An 18790-nucleotide genomic window follows, 5' to 3' on the forward strand; every position below is an offset into this window, starting at 1 on the left:
GAACACATAACATTGCAGATCCTCTGTCACGGCTGCTGGGCCCATCAGCCAAAGGTGAGATACACACACATAAAGCAGAGGAATATGTGCGGTTTATAGCAGTTTGTGCCACACCCAGCGCCCTCACCACCAAAGAAGTTGAGCAGATCTCAGCAAATGATGTGGAATTACAGAGACTGAGAACTGCTATTCAAACAGGTTGTTTTGATGACTGTCCTGCATACAAACATATTGCAGGTGAGCTATGTGCCATTGGCCAAATAATACTCAGGGGAACAAGAATTGTTTTGCCACAGTCGCTGCGAGGAAGAGCATTACAGTTGGCACATGAGGGTCATCTTGGTGTGGTAGGAACAAAACAACACCTGAGAACAAAGGTTTGGTGGCCCGGAATGGACAGGGCTGCAGAAAGACTTGTGAGGACATGTCACGGTTGTCAGTTGGTAGCGAGACCAGATGTTGCTGAACCACTGTCGCCCACAGTGATGCCTGAAGGGCCATGGCAAAACTTAGCCACAGATTTACTTGGTCCTTTACCGGATGGACATTCGATTCTGGTTGTCGTTGACTATTACAGCAGGTACTATGAATATGCAATCCTCAAGTCAACAACGGCGGAAAAAGTGATCGACCGTTTGGAAGATATTTTCAGTCGGCACGGACTTCCTTTAACAATCAGGTCAGATTGTGGCCCACAATTCCAGTCCAGTGTATTTCAGGCTTTTTGTCAGGAGAACGGAATACACCATATCAAAACAACTCCAAAATGGGCGCAAGCAAATGGAGAAGTGGAAAGACAAAATGCATCACTGATGAAACGAGTACGGATTGCCCAAACTGAGGGCCAGGATTGGAAAAAAGAGCTACGCAAATATGTGACTGTCTACAGGTCCATACAACATGCCACAACGGGCAAAAGCCCAGCAGAGCTTCTTTTTCAGAGGAAGATCAGAGGAAAGTTACCAGACATTACAACTCCACACAGTGACCTTGAAGCTCGAGACAAAGACGCAGAGCAGAAAGGAAAGGCCAAGATATACACAGACCACAGACGAGGTGCTAAGACATCAGACATAGAGGTTGGAGATCAAGTGCTTGTGAGACAGGATAAAACAGACAAATTCACAACAACATTTCATAGCACTCCTCACAAGGTTGTACGCAGAGAAGGTAACAGCGTTGTCGTTCAGTCACCCACTGGAGCAAAGTATACACGGAATACGACATTTGTCAAGAAGTTTCTGTCTGCGGAAACACCAACATTGGATGGTGAAATGATATGTGCTCGAGAGCCGAGTTGTGATAAAGAGCAAAAGGAAAGTTCAGAGGAAGGCAAAGAGAACTGTGAAACATTTCAGAGAGAGGAGCAGATTCCTAAACTTTGCAGACCCCAGAGACTAATCAGATTTCCTGAAAGGTTTAGAGACTATGTTGTTGAGTGACTGATAAAGGCTAGATTATGTGAGAAGGAAAACAAGTAAAAATCTAATTAAGAGTTTAAGATTATGTTGTGGTGTGGTGCACCTGTTCAGAAAGCAGTGCTGATGTTCTATTAAGATGTACAGTGTTACATGTACTTTGAATGTTCTTAACTGTCTTAAGTTGTAAGAAAATGTGAACGATAACTTGTTTAGTTGGGGTAAGTTCATATTCAAGTAAAGGGGGGATGTTGTGTATTGATGTGACGTCATCAACGTTATTACGCAGAATGCGGAGATAAAGGATGGAAGAAGAAGTTCAATCTGGTGTCTGTGTGGTTCGATCCGAAATAACCAGAAAGGTTACAACAGCCAGTGGCGACCTCAGCAAAAACTTCACTCGCAAATTAATATTTTTGGTCGCAAATGCGACCATTTTAGCCGCAGTTTGGAGCCCTGTGTTCAGAAAAGTTATCATAGTTTTAGTGGCAATGACATAAATTGTAAACCAAGTATGAAAAATGTCCAGAATTTTCATGTTATTAGATTTTTAACAAAAAAATTATTTGTGCCAAGGGAACGTTTTACCCCACGTATGGGGCAAAACGCCCCCATGGGTGGGGAAAAGTGCCCCCCAGTCTGACAAAGCAATTTGCTTTAAACATTTACAGCAAAATCAGAGTACAGACAGTTTTAGCTGATGTTAACTTGAGGTAATTTTTACAATAAAAATTTATCTTGACTTTCTCTTGTGGTTATTTTGGGAAGAACACTAGGGGGGCATTTTACCCCATTGTGGTGTTTTCCCCCACTCTACCCTACTGCTACACTCCTACAGTAAATACAATATAAGATACATGCTAAAATTTGCCTTAAATCCCCAATTCTAAAGTTTGAGCTGTAGTAATAGGGATACTTGCCTTAGCAAGCAGCAGTAATGATGGGGCGTGTGTGTTTTGAAGGGAACTGGAGCATCTGCAGCTGTGTGTGTATCTTTGTCTGTGAGAGCGAGACAGTTTGAGTTTGTTAGGGAGCAGCTGCAGGCTATCTCTGAGTGGATGAGGGGTTACTGGGTTATTGGGCCTTGTTGAGCATTAAAGCCTCTCATTTGCTTTTAGTTCCCAAATTGGCAGAGCTGTGGCGTCCTGCCTGCTTTCTGCCAGCGGCTCAGCATCTCTTCAAACGTTCTGAGTTTGACTGTCGCCATCTAAGCTCTGGCCATTATATCTGATAACAACCCGTCACGCTGTCTGTCTGCCTGATTCGTTGTGATCTTGATCATCTTTATGATATTTGGGCATTCATTGCATATGAGCTCCTGATGTGATTGTATGAAATCAAGTAAATATGATAAAAGTCCCTTTCTGTGTCTCTCACAGGACAGTAGCGTCTGAGGTCAGGAAACAGGTTTCCCGGGAATATGGCTCTCCGCAGCTGTCCAAAAAACGTGCTGGAGCTCATCAACCGGTTAGTGTGTACTTGTGTTTGTTCATGTATATGTCTGCTTGTCTGCACACAGTCTTGTAGGCTCCTGCCAGGTCTTGAGTAAGAATGAGGGCGTAACTTAATGCTTCGCAAAATACTTGCTTTGACAAAAAAAGACTTACAGAGTTTAATCTGGTACTATACTATTATATTCGATACTCTTGTTCTTCTGAAATTTATCAGGGCTAAAATTAATATCTAAACATTTACAGTGTCACATGCATTTGCCCTGGTGAGGTTTCACATTAAGAAACAAAAATGATTTAATTCATGGATATAAAGATGTCCAAAAATGCATCTAGATATATTTTAAAATGTGTTTGCATAATATGCACTATATTCAAAAGTTTGGGGTCAGTATTTCTTTTTTTTAGATGCATTAAATTAGACATTTATAAAGACATTTATAATATTACAAAATATTTCTATATCCAAAAAGTATTGTTCTATTGAACTTTTTATTTATCAGACAATTAAAAAAATCATGTCATGTTTTTGTTTTGTTTTTCTTTCAAAAATATTAATCAGCACAAACGCTTTCAACATTGACAATAATAAATGTTTCTTGAGCATTAAATCAGTATATTAGAATGATTTCTGAAGGATCATGTCACACTGAAGACTGGAGAAATGATGCTGAAAATTCAGTTTTGCATCACAGAAATACATTAAATTTTAAAATATACTCGAATAGAAAACCAGCTATTTTAAATTGTAATAATATTTTGCAGTGTCAATGTTTTTACTGTAATTCTGATCAAATAAACAAGCTTTGGTGAGTATTAGAGACTTCCTTCTAAAAAGTAAAAAAAAAAACTTGCTGACCTCAAATGTTTGTACTGTAATATATGCATCTATTTCAAGAAAAAAGCACAACACAAGTATACCTTTAAAGCAAAACATTCACATTTCTTTAGGTTTCTAATGAAAAAACAATAGATATAATGTACAAAATGAAAACCTATTGAAAAATGAAAAACTATTTGCACACTTTTTTGTTGTCAAAGTGGATCATGTTTATAGTTAATGTGATTCTCTCCACCTGTGGTTATACCTGTGTGAACTCGAGTAGAAATGACTTCACACAGTCACTGAAAATCACCTTGACACCAGTTGATCAAAGTCAGTGAGTCAAAAATTTATCTTAAAAGTTAGTTCTGAGAAAAGGACTTTTTCACAGTGTGTTTGCAAATGCCAGTTGGTTGGATGTTTTATATCTAATTCAGTGACTGACTGTAATTATATTTTTAAATGTGACCAAAGTGTCCACATCACTTTTGGGACCTCTGTATATATGTGATTATACATAGGAGTAGGGATGCACCGATACTGGTATCGGTATCGGTCCCGATACTGAGCTCCTGTACTCGTACTCGTTAAAATGCCCCGATACCAAACGCCGATACCACACAGCATGTGATAAGTGCCGTATTCAGACAAAGAAATACAGACAGCAGAATGGAGTTATTGGAGATTAAGGATGTCTACGAAGTATATGCATGCAATGAAATTAATGTTAAACATTCAGTATTGCCGCCTGTATAGCTGATGTGCGCGAGCTGATGGGCTAAGCAAAGCACGCTGAGTGGATTGAGCGTGCAGCGGCGCAGATGCGCAAGCTCGTCGAGTGAATATCCCTTTCTCACAGACATCACTGGATAGTTTGTAGTTCGGTCGGATATGTCAAAAACAAGTAAAACAATACACGAGTTACTTAACGATAGGGAGGGAGGGAGAGAGAGAGCGAGCGCGCGTCACTTCTGTTGTGTGATCTTTATTGATGTTCGCTCACTTGGCACACGCATCATTTGGCTTAAAACTAAATCGTAAATATTAGACAATTTATAGAGGTATTCACTATAAACCATCATTTATTTTCAGCCTTAAGCATACACGATATTCTGGCGAAAGTGAAACTAACAGCTTATGCGCTATGTTCTGTACTTGTCCCTCTCATTCTGCACCAGTACAAAAACGTGCGCACGCTGCACGTGTTTTGCTTGCTTCATGAGTGATTATGCATTATATGAGTGGCTTTGGAATATACATTGCAGGACGTTTCAGATGAAAAATAGCTACTTTTATTTCTGAAAATTAGAGAGATTTATATCACAGTTAGGAGATTTATAGCGAGTGGTTCCCTGCATTATTACAGCAAAACGCGTAATTACAGTACTGAGCCGCTGCAATGGAGCAGCTCTAATGCTATTAAATTAAAGACGATGTAACCGAGCAAAAAAATGATCAGTGAAAGTAACAAAACCTTGTAAAATACATTTTAATGGGCATAATTAAGTGTGAAAATAACCGAAGTAAACTGTGGCATATTATAACCAAAAATTCTTCATACAGTGGACTACCAGTAAAATTGATTTAAAATTTGGGACAAAACATTATTCAGACGGAGTCTGGTAAAAAAAACTGAAGTTCAGGTTTGCATGAACCTAGTTTACAGCATGCCCAGGAGACTACAGGCTGTCATTAAGGCTAAGGGTGGCCCGACAGAGTATTGATAGTTGTGTAAATATTGTCATACTAACAGCTGTCTGAATAATTTTTGGTTGATTGTAATCCATTACATACCTTTCTATCAAAGTTATCTGACATTATCAAGCTGAATTTGTTCAGACACAGTTTTACTCTCTTCTTGTCATATTTTATTACCATTTTCTAAACTATAGCAAATAAACCGTGATAATGTGAGAAATTTTAAAGGTGTTTGAATACATTTTGGTTTGACTGTATTTATTTGATAAATGAAGTTAACCAATTAACATTATACATACTCTTTTGGTTTCTGTACCTAATATTTAAAAAATGTACAAATGCAATGAAAATATCAGTATCGGTACTCTGTATCGGCAAGTACCAAAAATAAAAGTATCGGTATCGGGCGAGTACTGGAAAAAGTGGTATCGGTGCATCCCTACATAGGAGTGAAAAGGGGAAGTGGAAATGACCACAAGCCACAATCACTTCGCTTTCTTTTCCCCTAACACAAGGTTATTTTTAAATTTTCCCTGTACCCTTTTTTGTATATGCAGTGTTGGGAAGGTTACTTTGGAAATGTAATAGGTTATAGATTACAAGTTTACCGTATCATAGTAGTGTAGCTTTTTCAATTACTTTATTAAAGTAATGTAACTGATCACATTTAATTACTTTTTGATTACTTTTCTAAATTTTTATCAAATGTTTTCAAATGTTAATAATTTTCAAACATTTAAAGCAGGCAGGGTTAACTTTACAGGACTGTCAGACTTTCAAAATCCTTCACTTGAATTAAGATTATAATCATTTCATTTGAAAGCTCAGCCACCACAAAATCATACTTTAGCAGCTGTGTTTACTTTGAGATCATTCTGCAGTTAAATACAGATTTAAAATCATAATATATAGTTTAATATATATTTCATAACTAAAACAGACAGGAAACACTGGCTCCTAACAATGCTTTGGAAAAACTGTTCATTTAAAAAAAATAAAGCACATAAACCCAAATAGGAAATAAAACGGTTATCAAATAAGCATGTGTCCTAAACTCCTGAAACATCATATTTTAGAGCAGTCGATGCAATTTGGGAGAATTAATCAAATCTGTGTGTGTGTGTGAGAAAACATTCAGATGTAACCTCCTTTGTAATCATTAACATTTTCATAAGTAGTTGTAATTTAATTACACTTTTTTTTTTCAGTAACTAATTACAGTTATGTTTATTTTGTCATTAAAACACATTTTATTAGGCTGTCCTTCTTTTAATGTATGTAGAAAACTATTTCATGAAGTGAACTTATGAAGTTATTTAGTATAATTTTGCCAGAAAAAGTTTTTGAATTTTTATCATATGTTAATGTAAAAACTCTTGTGTAATATAACTTGTTTGTTTGTTTGCTGGTTTTATTGTATTTGTTATACTTGTATTTTTTTAATTGTTTTTGCCATGAAAATAGCTAAGTTGCTGACATGGGATTAAATAAAAATATACTGCTACTACTACTATTTTCTTTTGTAATTGAATTACGTAATTCTGTTACATGTAACTAGTTACTCCCCAACACTGAGTGTTGGTAACTGTGAAAGTATAACTTAATCACCTACAAGTGTCTCATTTTGTGGAGTAATTAAACTACAGTCAAGAATCCATATTGAAAAATGATTAGCTCCACTACGTTACAAACAGCATGCAGATAACTGCCCTGAAGATATTTATGTGGATCATATTACACAGTCAAATTTGAAAAAGAGTTAATGGTACTATGAAAACATACTGTTACTAAAACTCAAAATATCTGGCCTCAGTGAAAAAAGAATATTTGTTGAAATTAAGCTGATGAATGCTTTAATACAAAATAAATAAATAAAAAATATCTCATTTTATTTATTTTCAGAGTGAAGAAGTTTGAAAATAGTCTGAAAAAAATGAAATATTTAATTATTAAACAAATTTAATGATTAATTTTTTGATACCAAATGTTTACTTTAAGTGAACATAACAAAAAATAATATTAACTTACATTTCCAAACAAAGTGGGTCCGTAAAGAAAAAAAATAAAAAAAAATAAATATAAATATATATATATATATATATATATATATATATATATTAAGCAAGGATGCATTAAATTGATCAAAAATGACAGTACAGACTTTTATAATGTTACAAAATATATATTAATCAAATAAATGCTGTTCTTCTGAACTTTTTATTAATCAGAGAATCCTGAAAGAAACGTGAGTTTGATCAAAATATTTAAGTAAACAAATCTTCAGATGCTGAAGTGAATGGTATAGAAATTACACTAGTAAAAGTTAGTTTGATTTCTTAGACCCACAGGTATTCAATAATTTTGCCTTCACTTTCAATGTGAGTCTGGGTCCTGAGGTGATGGTTGTACTCTTCTAGGTGCCTCTGACGGAGGTGGTGGAGCCGGTGGACTATGAGGAGTATGTTAGCAGCCATCCGCCAGGAGCAGAGCCCGGACCCCTCCGACAGCTGCTGGAGTTCCCCAGCGATGACCTGGAGCTGCTGCTGCAGGATAGAGAGTGCTCCACGATAGAGCCACCCGTCCCGGAGGAGGAGTGAGTCGCTCAGCGCACACACAAACAAACACACGCCACACTATAATGAACCTTGCCCTTCCTCACACCCTCACTGCTAATCAGCTAATCTCATCATCTTGCTTAAGCCATGCTGTGCTGCCTACCAGTGCACTGAGGGTATCTGGGGGTTGACGTCATCTCTTTTTGTGCTCACTGTTGATAGCTCACTGGACCCTAGAGTGAGGGATGCCCTGGGGGTCTACACCGACGACTGGCTCATCATCCAGAGGAAGTGAGTATTCTTCCTTCTACATGAGCTTTGTCTAAAAAAATACACAAACAGTACCAGTCAAACATTTTTTATTTTAGATTAATAGTAAAATCACCAGAATTGTGGAATGACACAAATGGGTGTATGGCAATTATTTGGTAACCAAAAAATGTTCAAGAAATCAAAACATCTTAGCTGCTCTTCCAGCTCTGCGCACTTTCTCTCAGTAAACTTACTGAGGTGCATCCTGGGATGTTTTGTAAACAGTATTGAAAAAGTTTTCCATGTACACTAAGTTTGGAGTCAGTAAGATAAATTTTTTTTTTAATGTTTTTGAAACAAGTCTGTCATGCTTAAAGGGGTCACGGATGCCCATTTTACACAAGTTGATATGATTCTTTAGGGTCTTAATGAAAAATCTTTATACTACGGGGCCGTTGAATGCTTGAATCTGATTGGCTGACGAACGTTCTCAGGTGTGCAATAATTATTTTCAGGGAAACGCACGGCGAACGTAGTTCTAGGCACCGCATTACATGTCCATATCACTTTGCCAACTGATTTGCGTTATTTCAAAGGTACTTGCAGCCTAAAACAGCAAAAGAACCAAAACCCACAACGACACTGGCCAAACAAATAAATATAGTAAACAAAAGGATAAAAACGACAGATTATATTCATATTTTTGCCAGAAAATTACGTTTTATTATGTACGGAAAGCACATACGCTCTCTCTCCCTCACAGACAGTTTGCACACACGTTAATAGACGCGCTAATGTTGTTAGCGCTACTCTGACGATTTTATCATTAGCATAGTTTAATAACTTAAAAAGTACATGACTTCTCACAAGTGAGGTAACAACAACGGCGCTGTTTGTGAAGAAAGTTAACTTTAAGTTTCACTATAACTTACGTTAGAGACATTGCTGCCGAACACTACTGAGAGACGCACAGACTCACACAGGTAATCTCTCTCTCTCTCTCTCTCTCTCATAACTTAGTTATTAACTGTATTAACTGCATTAGTCTGCTATCAACGGCTCAAGCCTCCGTTATGGTTTAAAATGACGTTTTGTAATTAGCAAGGGAGGCGTTGGGTGAGATGTGGACGAAATAATCCTACTCACAATAGCGATTTAAGTAGAAAAAAAACGGAAGAATGCCTTGAAATATATCATCTGATCAATGTCTTGAGGTGTGGCAACCGTAGTATAAGAGAAATAATTGACTTTGGTCTGTTGAATTATTAGAAAAATAATGCACACCCGTTATTGCATTATTTTTCTAATAATTCAACGGACCGAAGTCAATTATTCCTTGCATAACATACTTAGGTTAAAATTTCTCAATTGTAGTGTAAAAAACACCTTCTTTACCCTGCCAAAATCAGCTCTGTCTTCTGCACGCTGTTATAGTCAATGTTGCTTTAAATGCTAGTGGGCTCTGCTGACTCCGCCCCTCTTTTCCGTGGAGTGATGAGCAGACCATAGATGTGTAGATTCCCTTTTTACCGCTCCAGATGCGTTGACGTGTCAGCCATCTCGCATTCACCACAGTAATCAACGAATATATTCAAAGATATACAAGCGTATAACTTGCTGTTGTAGATGCACACAGTCAATGCGCTCAAAGATTCGCAGACCGTTCCAAAAATGGCGGATGGCTTGGGTCTCGTGGTCCATAGAAACAGTCCATAATGAGGCATCTAGGTATATACGGCTATGGAGCATACTAAACTTCAGCTGCGAAACTGGCTAACTAGCGCATTATTAGGAAAGGCGATTTGCAAGATTCATAAAAACCCTCATACTCACTTCTCACTGTAGATAAAGCTGGATCACAAATGATTCGTGCGAACATAGATGCATTTATGTAGATCGGGGATCGGCGCATTCACTTCAAAGCGAAAGTAAGGTTAATCCTCTGCGTCTTCAGTGGCTCAGATGTCGGAAGTGAAGTACGACATTATGAAATTAAATATTTTGTAACATTATAAAATATATTTACTGTCACTTTTGATCAGTTTTGTTCATCCATGCTCAATAGAAATACTAATTTCTTTAAAAAAAGACCAATTTTATTGACCCAAACATTTGAACAATAGTGTACGCTGGGTGCTTCTTGACTTTTTTTCCTTCATTAGTCCATCTGAAAATTTAGCGTTGTCTACACAATTAATTTAAATAATGAAAGAGGTTTTGCTTAAAAGCCTTTAAACCAGAAGGTTACAGTTTCCTAATAAACATCATTTGAGTGTGTCTGTGTGTGTTTATGCTTTGACTGGTTGTGTACAGCATGGTTGCTTACTGGAGGACAAGTTGTTTAGAAAGTGGAAACATGCTGCTTTGTGGTCTCTCAGGTATCAGCGATACAGCACAACACAGACGCCTCATAACTCTGAGCGGCAGCGGGAGAAACAGAAAGGACTCATCAAACAAACCTTTGAGCTGGATGTGGCCGCCATTGATCGGCAGGATGAGCAGGTAAAGCAGTAAATGCATACAGTGCATAGAATCACACTAGTGCTTGGATATGTGGCCTAATGGTGATACATTGAGTCACGGTGCTCATTTGGGTAACACAGGCTTGTGACATTTTCCAATCACGTTCCCTATTCTTCTCCCAGTCATTTACTGTCAAAGCTGTGACTATACATATAAGTGAAAGTGGTACAAAAAAATGTCTAAAATAATAATAAAAATCTCAGCTGAACAAAGTCTCTCGACCTATTTTGTTTTAAGTAAATGAAAATAAATTGATTCATATAAATAGATCAGTGATCAAGACAAAAGTCCTGAAGTGAGCAAAAAGTCTCAAACTAATTTATTTTATTTTAATATTTATTTTATTACATTTATTATTTAATTAAATTCAATATTATAAATCAAACTTGAAATTGCCTGGATAAATGATCACATGAGCAAAGTATCTCAAACTAATTTGTTTTATTATTAATTTATTATTTATGATTAAAAGTGAAAGTGACGTGTCCAAGTATGGTGACCCATACTCGGAATTCATGCTCTGCATTTAACCCATCCAACGTGCACACACACAGCAGTGAACACACACACACCGTGAACACACACCCGGAGCAGTGGGCAGCCATTAATGCTGCGGCGCCTGGGGAGCAGTTGGGGGTTCAGTGCCTTGCTCAAGTGCACCTCAGTCGTGGTATTGAGGGTGGAGAGAGCGCTGGACATTCACTCCCCCCACCTACAATCCCTGCCGGACCTGAGACTCGAAGTCTGACTTTTTAACCATTAGGCCATGACTTCCCCTAAAAATTAAAGGATGTTATAATTTAAAATGACAAAAAATACCTGTATTATGGTCATTATGGTCTTTGTGAAATGATGAATGGCTGTAAATGCAATATTTAGGTTGTAGGTTAAAGGGTTAGTTAAACCAAAAATTCTCATGCTCTCATTCTCATGTTGTTCCAAATCTGTATGAATTTCTTTCTCCTACTGAACACAAAAGAAGCTTTTCTTCAATTTCTGGGAGTTATTTACTTAATTTTTATTTTTTTTATTTTAGTATCTATTTTATTTTCATACTAGAAGTCAATGGCTACCTGCAGTTGTTTGGTTATCAACATTCTTCAAAATATCTTATTTTGTATTCCACTAAGAAAGAAACTCATACAGGTTTGGAACGTCTTGGTGGTGAGTAAATATCGACAGTTTTCATTTTTGGATGAACTATCCCTTCAAGGTAAAGAATTAGTTGGATAATTGGTTGGTTATTGTTATGGTCATTATAAACATGCCATTATAACTTTCAGAAGGGTTCTCCTAATGCAGAGTTTTGTCTGTGGCAGGATGACTCAAAGAGGCACTCGGTGTCGCTGGATGACACGCCGCGGGGGAGCTGGGCCTCCAGTATATTTGACCTGAAAAACTCCACTCCTGATGCACTGCTGCCTTCTGTGCTGGAGCGCACGGCTGCAGAGGACATGGACCGTCGCAATGCCGAAAACCGCCAGCAGTGCCGCCACGCTGATCTACTGGGACTGTACCCCGTGCCAGATGAGGTCTGAAATCATTATACACAGTGTGAGACAGAAAGTTCAGGACTATGTGCGAAAGAAAGTAGAAAAGGAAAGTAGAGTCTTGTGTGTAGGAGACAATGAGTAACACTCAACACTTTTATGTAGGAGAGCTGTCAAACGCTGAAGTTCAAAAGCAGAGACGTCTCTCTGATGATCCATCTGCGATTTTGTTTGATCTTGTTAAACATCTTCTTTGTCTTTCTTCCTTCTCTTGCTCCTCCGCATCGTCGCTGCTCATCCTCTCGCTTTATGTCGGTGTTCACATTGTTTCTGATGACTGAGCAAACGTTGCCATGGTGCTGACTGAGTCGTAGTCATGATGACGGTTCTTTGTGTTTGACAGGACGAGGCCGTCGAGAGGTGCGCCATCCCAGAGGTGCCCAAAGAGCACAGCGGCCAGAGGATCATGGTCAAGTGTTTGTCGCTCAAGTAAGGCTCTCAACCTCCCCATTCAATCATGCAGTTGTTCAGTTATTACAGGCGGAAATAAAAAATGAGTGTTTGCAGAATGACAGTTACGAGTTTCAGAGCGTGCAGACGAAACGCGGTTATGTTATCTTATTTTTGGAGCCTGCTGTTTGGGAATGCAGTTCTGGGAGTTAGTTATAATGAAGCACTTTGAAGAGACTTTGCTCAAGCATTTTAGAATGACAAAACTAGCATTTCAGATGCTGTGCAATGAGATCGGTCCGTTGGTTGATCCGGTTTTATGCTATCCCATTGCGAAGTCACATTGATGCGATTCAGTTTCCATTGTAATTTATGCGCATGTTTTCTTACCTGATAAGAAATTTATCCGACTTGAGTTTTTTATGTGCATTTTTAGAACTTTTGCGCATCTTTGCGTTTCCATCCAGCGTGTTTTTGTTTTTTGCAACATCCCAAAAGGCACATAAAAATTGGTGAATGGAAACATAGCTAGTGTTGGATGGGTTAATTCAATTTATTTCTTCGGCCTGACTGGAGTACGACTGTCAAAAATAACTTCCTTGTCACTGTTAATCGCTGTCAGTGTGAATGGCCCTTAATTCTTCAGTTGGTGACTGTATTGATTGATTGCGATGTAACACACCTTCTGGTTACACATCCACCCTGAACAGTATGATCTGACTTGCTGTGGTTGTTCTTCTAGGTTTGAGATTGAAATCGAGCCAATATTTGGATCACTGGCTCTGTATGATATCAGAGAAAAGAAGAAGGTACTGTGTGTTCATAGCCTTGAAATGCTTGGGATAGTTACTGAAAAGTTTGTAGGTTCAAAGCAGTTTCCTGTAAATGAGATCATGATCATTCATATGCCATTTCTCTTTCACATCCATGCTCAGATTTCGGAGGATTTTCACTTTGACCTGAACTCGGATCAGATGAAGAGCTTGCTTCGACCCCACAGTCCACATGTAGCCATTTCCACACTGGCGCGATCTGTGCTTTTCTCCATCACATACCCGTCTCCGGACATCTTCCTAGTCATTAAGGTATGACCAGCAGGGGACGCAGTGGCATGTCCTTTAGAGGGTACAGAAGGTCAGAGTAGGACAAGAGTAACTCTAGGTCATAACAGTGAGGTTTTCTTTTGTTGATTTTTCTTGCTGTGCCAACATTTTTTCAGTGGCCTTACCACAAAAATATGTATATTTTATGGAATATACATTTTCTGTATTTCTATTCCAGTATACGCTACCTTTCAAAAGTTGGTGATGATTATGATTTTCTTTATAATAAATAAATACTGTTATTCAGCAAAGACACTAAAAACTGATCAAAAGTAACAGTTAAAAAGATTTCTGTTTTTAATAAATGCTGTTCTTTTGAACTTTCAATTCAGTAAAGAAACCTGTAACAATTCCTGAAAAATAACAATCAGCACAACTGTTTTCGACAATGAATTTTAAAGCATATCAAGACATTTTACAGGAGTCATGACTTAGTTTTAGAGAGGATTCAAACCACACAAGCAATATTAACGACTGAAAAAGAAGAAAATGTACATTTTCCTGACTGTAAGCCAACTCCGATGCTGTTGCATAACCTAAAGAGGGTTGTTCTATAAAGAGAGGTTTGTTGGCAGGGTTGGTCCAAAATTGGGCAAGTCTTATAAGCAGTTACAGAAAGCATTTAGTGGAGGTTTTGCTGCTAAAGGATGATCTAGTTACTAAATTCAAGGTTTTACATACTTTCTGCATCCTGTACTTTGACTGATTACTCAAAAGTATATTCAATAAAATTTGAAAAGGCCAATTGTTTGTTTAATGCGTCCTTGCTAAATACAAGTATTATTATTATTATTATTATTTTAATCTAATGTATCCCCAAATTTGAAAGGGTAGTGCATCAGTTTCCACAAAAATATTAAGCAGCCAAAACTGTTCAACATTGATTTAAAAAAAGCACTAACTGAGCATATTATAATGATTTCTGAAGGATCATGTGACACTGAAGACTGGAGTAATGATGCTGAAAATTCAGCTTTACCGTCACAGGAATAAACTGCATTTTAAAATATATTAAAGTAGAAACTCCAAATCAAATAAATGCAGTCTTGGTGAGAATAAGAGACTTCTCAAAAATGGTAAATTTACATCTAGCCCCAGACATCCTTGTTGTTAAGCTCATCTGTATGTGTGTTTCAGCTGGAGAAAGTCCTTCAGCAGGGAGACATCGGCGAATGCTGTGAGCCGTACATGGTCATGAAGGAATCAGACTCCACTAAGGTACGAGTGAACATTTACGTGAGGGTTTTTGCATGAGCATTTCATCAGACACATCTGGCATGATTATGGTATCCTCTGTGGATTTCTCAACTTGATCTGGACTGCTGCAATATTTGTTAATCTTCTTCAATATGAGCAAGGTCCAGTAGATGCTGGAGCCTGTATGTCACTGTACAATTCTGTTGCCAAGTTGCTTTTTTTGGCTGTTTGAAATGGCACGATAAATGCTGCTCACCCATTACCTTTACACAAGGTTTGTGTAACAACCCACATGGATTTTCTGATTCAGTGGTTTTTACCTTTGTGTATGTGTGTGTACATACAGCATAAGGAAAAACTGGAAAAGTTGAGGGCACAGGCTGAGCAGATGTGCACTAGGCTGGGTCGTTTCCGCATGCCCTTCGCCTGGACTGCGATTCATCTGCTGAACATCGTCAGCAGTGTTGGAGGCCTGGACCGCTCAGATTCAGACTCAGACACGGGTACTAACCAGAGTCAACACAGTTGAATTCAGCTAAGAGTTAGCTTTTTATTGCTTTCTTATAACTAGTCATCTTGAAGATGTACCTGAAAGTAACACACATAAGGGCCAATATATTTTTATAACTGTACATTTCTATATTTTTAAGCCTTTTTCCAATATTGAGTAAATGTGCAACATTATTTTAAGATATTTTGATCCTGAAATACATTCTCAAGGTACTTTATTTTTTATGTACATGTGATGTAATGTAGTAAAACATTACATCTTAGTTCCTTGTGCCACAGTGCAACAATAAACAGAGCCAACAACAAAATAAAGACATGCGCAAGTAAAAATAATAAAATCTAAGAAGATATCAAGAAATATGATTTGAATAAAACGGAGTAAAATATAGTAGGTAAATAAAATAGAACATACTAGAAATTCTGAGTTTTATGCAGCAAAGAAAAGTTTTTGAGAAAATGGACTTGAAAGATTCTAAACAATTTGTATAAATTATTTGATATAATTTGATATAAAATTTATTTAAAAATACTTTAAATAATTACAACATCACTAACAGTTTTAAGTTCATATAAATAAAAATATATAGTGCATATATTGAAAAATATATACATTTTTCTTGCTTTGAGCTATGGACAAATTACTGAGGTAAATGTAATGTTAGGTTACAAGCTCTGTACAAGCTGTTGTGTTGTGATTTAAACATGGATTGGACCATTGCATAGATGATACTTTTCAGTAAGTTTATCCTTATCTTTAAACAAACCCTCATGTATTTTTCATGCTGTAACTTGCAGTAAAGATGCAGGATATGAGGAAGAGAGCAGTATGCCCTACATGTGTTTGAACAGCTATTCTGGCACACACTGCATTAAAGAGCGTTAAAACAACAGTTTATTGTTTGTTATTTCCTGATAAAATTAACAGAATTTGAAAGCTGTTGTTTAAAAATGTCAAAACACCAAATTATAAATTAAAGAGCCAATAATTCCCTCCCAAGTTGCTGAAAATATACTCACCATCAGGCAATCCAAGATGTAGATATATTTGTTTTTTCATCTGAACAGGATTGGAGATATTTAGCACCATTTCACTCGCTCAGCAATGAAAACTCTGCAGTGAAGGGATGCCGTCAGAATGAGAGTTCAAACAGCTGATAAAAACTTCACAATAATCTACAAGTAATCCACATGATTATGTTTTGTCAGGATCAGAAGAAAAATATACACAGATCAAGCACCATTTACAAGTGAAAACAGAAGCGGAAGTTTGAAGTTAAAAATGCTTTTAATGTTTGATTTGTTTATTGCAAACATGAAGCTTTTCACTTTTCAAGATGTTAATGAACATGAACTGGAGTCATGTGGATTGTTGTGATATTTTTATCAGCAGTTTGGACTCCCATTCTGACGGCACCCATTCACTGCAGAGGATCCTATATTCACAGAGTTGGTCAATTTTATATGGCTAACAAAGTAATATTGAATATAAATATTCTATGTGTCACCGAGCCCTAGTTGCATGACACTATTATGCAGCAAACAGCATTTTGTCTTTCCTTATAGAACGTAAGGGGACGTGGAATGAGAGAAAGAAGAAAGGATTTGAGAGGATGAGTGTAGGAGAGGACATGTGCAACTTCACTAGCTTCCGTCCAGCGACTCTCACGGTCACCAATTTCTTCAAACAGGTCAGTTCTCTATTCTTGCACATTTCTGACAGTAGTGTATTAGTACGATGTATTATTTACCCACTGAATGAGTGCTGAGTGTTTCTGTACTGCTGCAGGAAGGGGACAGATTGAGTGATGAAGACTTATATAAGTTTCTGGCAGACATGAGGAGGCCGTCGTCTGTCCTGCGTCGACTCAGACCTGTGACTGGTACCTGTCCGCACTTATTTTTACCTCATCAGTTCTATTATTTAAGCCTTTTCTCACACTCTGTCGGTCTCTTTCTGTCTAGCTCAGTTGAAGATAGACATCTCCCCGGCTCCAGAGGCCCCTCACTACTGTCTGTCTCCAGAGCTGCTTCATTTGAAGCCTTACCCTGACCCACGTGTGCGCCCCACCAAAGAAGTGCTGGAGTTTCCCGCTCGCTACGTCTACACCCCACACACTACCTACAGGTCGGTCCACACACATTCCTGTCAAAGAGCAGCTAATATAGGTATCATGGAGTGTCATAAAACTACAATCTATGTCGCCTGAATTCATATGATAGTCGATATGATATGATAGGTGGAACAGACTCAAATTTATACCGTTATCCATTTTATTATCTTTCTCACTACACAAATTCACAAATCCCATTCATGTTTGTGTTAAAAAAAAATGTCATTGACACCTAATCACTCAATCACACAATCATACTTCTATAAAAAATGTTTACGTACACTTCCGTTTAAATGTTTGGGGTCAGTAAGCTTAAAAATGAAATTTGTACTTTTATTCAGCAAGGATGCATTAAATTGATCAAAAGAAATAGCAAAACATTTATGTTACAAAAAATTCTATTTCAAATTAATGCTGTTATTTTGACGTTTCTGTCCTGAAATAATGTATCACTTAATTTCTGCAAAATAATTAAGCAGCACTGGTGTTTTCAACGTATAATTTTTTTTAACATATGTTTCTTGAGCAGCAAATCAGCATATTAAAATGATTTCTGAAGGATCACACTGAAGACTGAAGTAATGATGCTGAAAGTTCACAGGAATAAATTACGTTTTAATATATATTACAATAGAAAACATTTATTTTATATTTAAATTGCAATAATATTTCATAATATTACTGTATTTCTGATCAAATAAATGCAAACTTAGTGAGCATAAGAGACTTTCAAAAATACTGACCGCAAACTTTTGAAGTATCAAATCACCATCTGGTTTCCTTGTGTGGAATCAGGGCTTGACATTAACTTTTTTGCTCACCGTCCACTGTGCTACTCAGCATTTTCACTGGCCACAATTTTATTGTTGGGAAATTACGTTTTATATGACTTAATACTGCATCCAAAAATGTATGTAAATTGATTTCCAGGCCATTTTGACCTATTTAAAGGGCATTTTTCCCTAACCGTATTAAATGCATGCATTTCACTTAATGTAATATGATAATATAGGGCTGTTACCAATCATAAGAAATCAGTATCTACAAAATCTTTTTGAGCAGCATTCAGATGCATTTACAGACAGTTCAATGTAGCTGAAATATAGCATGAATGCATTTACACTGAATGCAAAATTATAACAGCATAAATAATGTTGTGAGCTCAGTGTTTTAAAATATATATTTTTTTTAATATACAAATATGAAATG

General features: G+C 37.2%; 2 protein-coding genes across 4 annotated transcripts in view; both read left to right on the top strand.

Moving 5' to 3' along the window:
* Positions 1-18790, top strand: part of LOC306869044 (vascular cell adhesion protein 1-like) — a 709597-nt gene that overhangs the window by 200217 nt on the left and 490590 nt on the right. The window lies entirely within an intron of this gene.
* LOC306869038 (dedicator of cytokinesis protein 7-like) overlaps positions 1-18790 on the top strand; it is a 73984-nt gene that overhangs the window by 13083 nt on the left and 42111 nt on the right. For all 3 annotated transcript variants that reach the window (XM_079415603.1, XM_079415602.1, XM_079415604.1), the window contains exons 2-14: positions 2798-2885; positions 7808-7983; positions 8168-8236; positions 10576-10699; positions 12040-12252; positions 12614-12699; positions 13403-13469; positions 13596-13745; positions 14901-14981; positions 15307-15463; positions 17034-17158; positions 17257-17350; positions 17433-17595. In XM_079415603.1, the coding sequence (XP_079271729.1) occupies positions 2798-2885; positions 7808-7983; positions 8168-8236; positions 10576-10699; positions 12040-12252; positions 12614-12699; positions 13403-13469; positions 13596-13745; positions 14901-14981; positions 15307-15463; positions 17034-17158; positions 17257-17350; positions 17433-17595 (1593 nt within the window). The remainder of the gene's footprint in view (positions 1-2797; positions 2886-7807; positions 7984-8167; positions 8237-10575; positions 10700-12039; positions 12253-12613; positions 12700-13402; positions 13470-13595; positions 13746-14900; positions 14982-15306; positions 15464-17033; positions 17159-17256; positions 17351-17432; positions 17596-18790) is intronic.

This window comes from Barbus barbus, assembly GCF_936440315.1.
Source record: "Barbus barbus genome assembly, chromosome: 4".
NCBI lineage: Eukaryota > Metazoa > Chordata > Actinopteri > Cypriniformes > Cyprinidae > Barbus > Barbus barbus.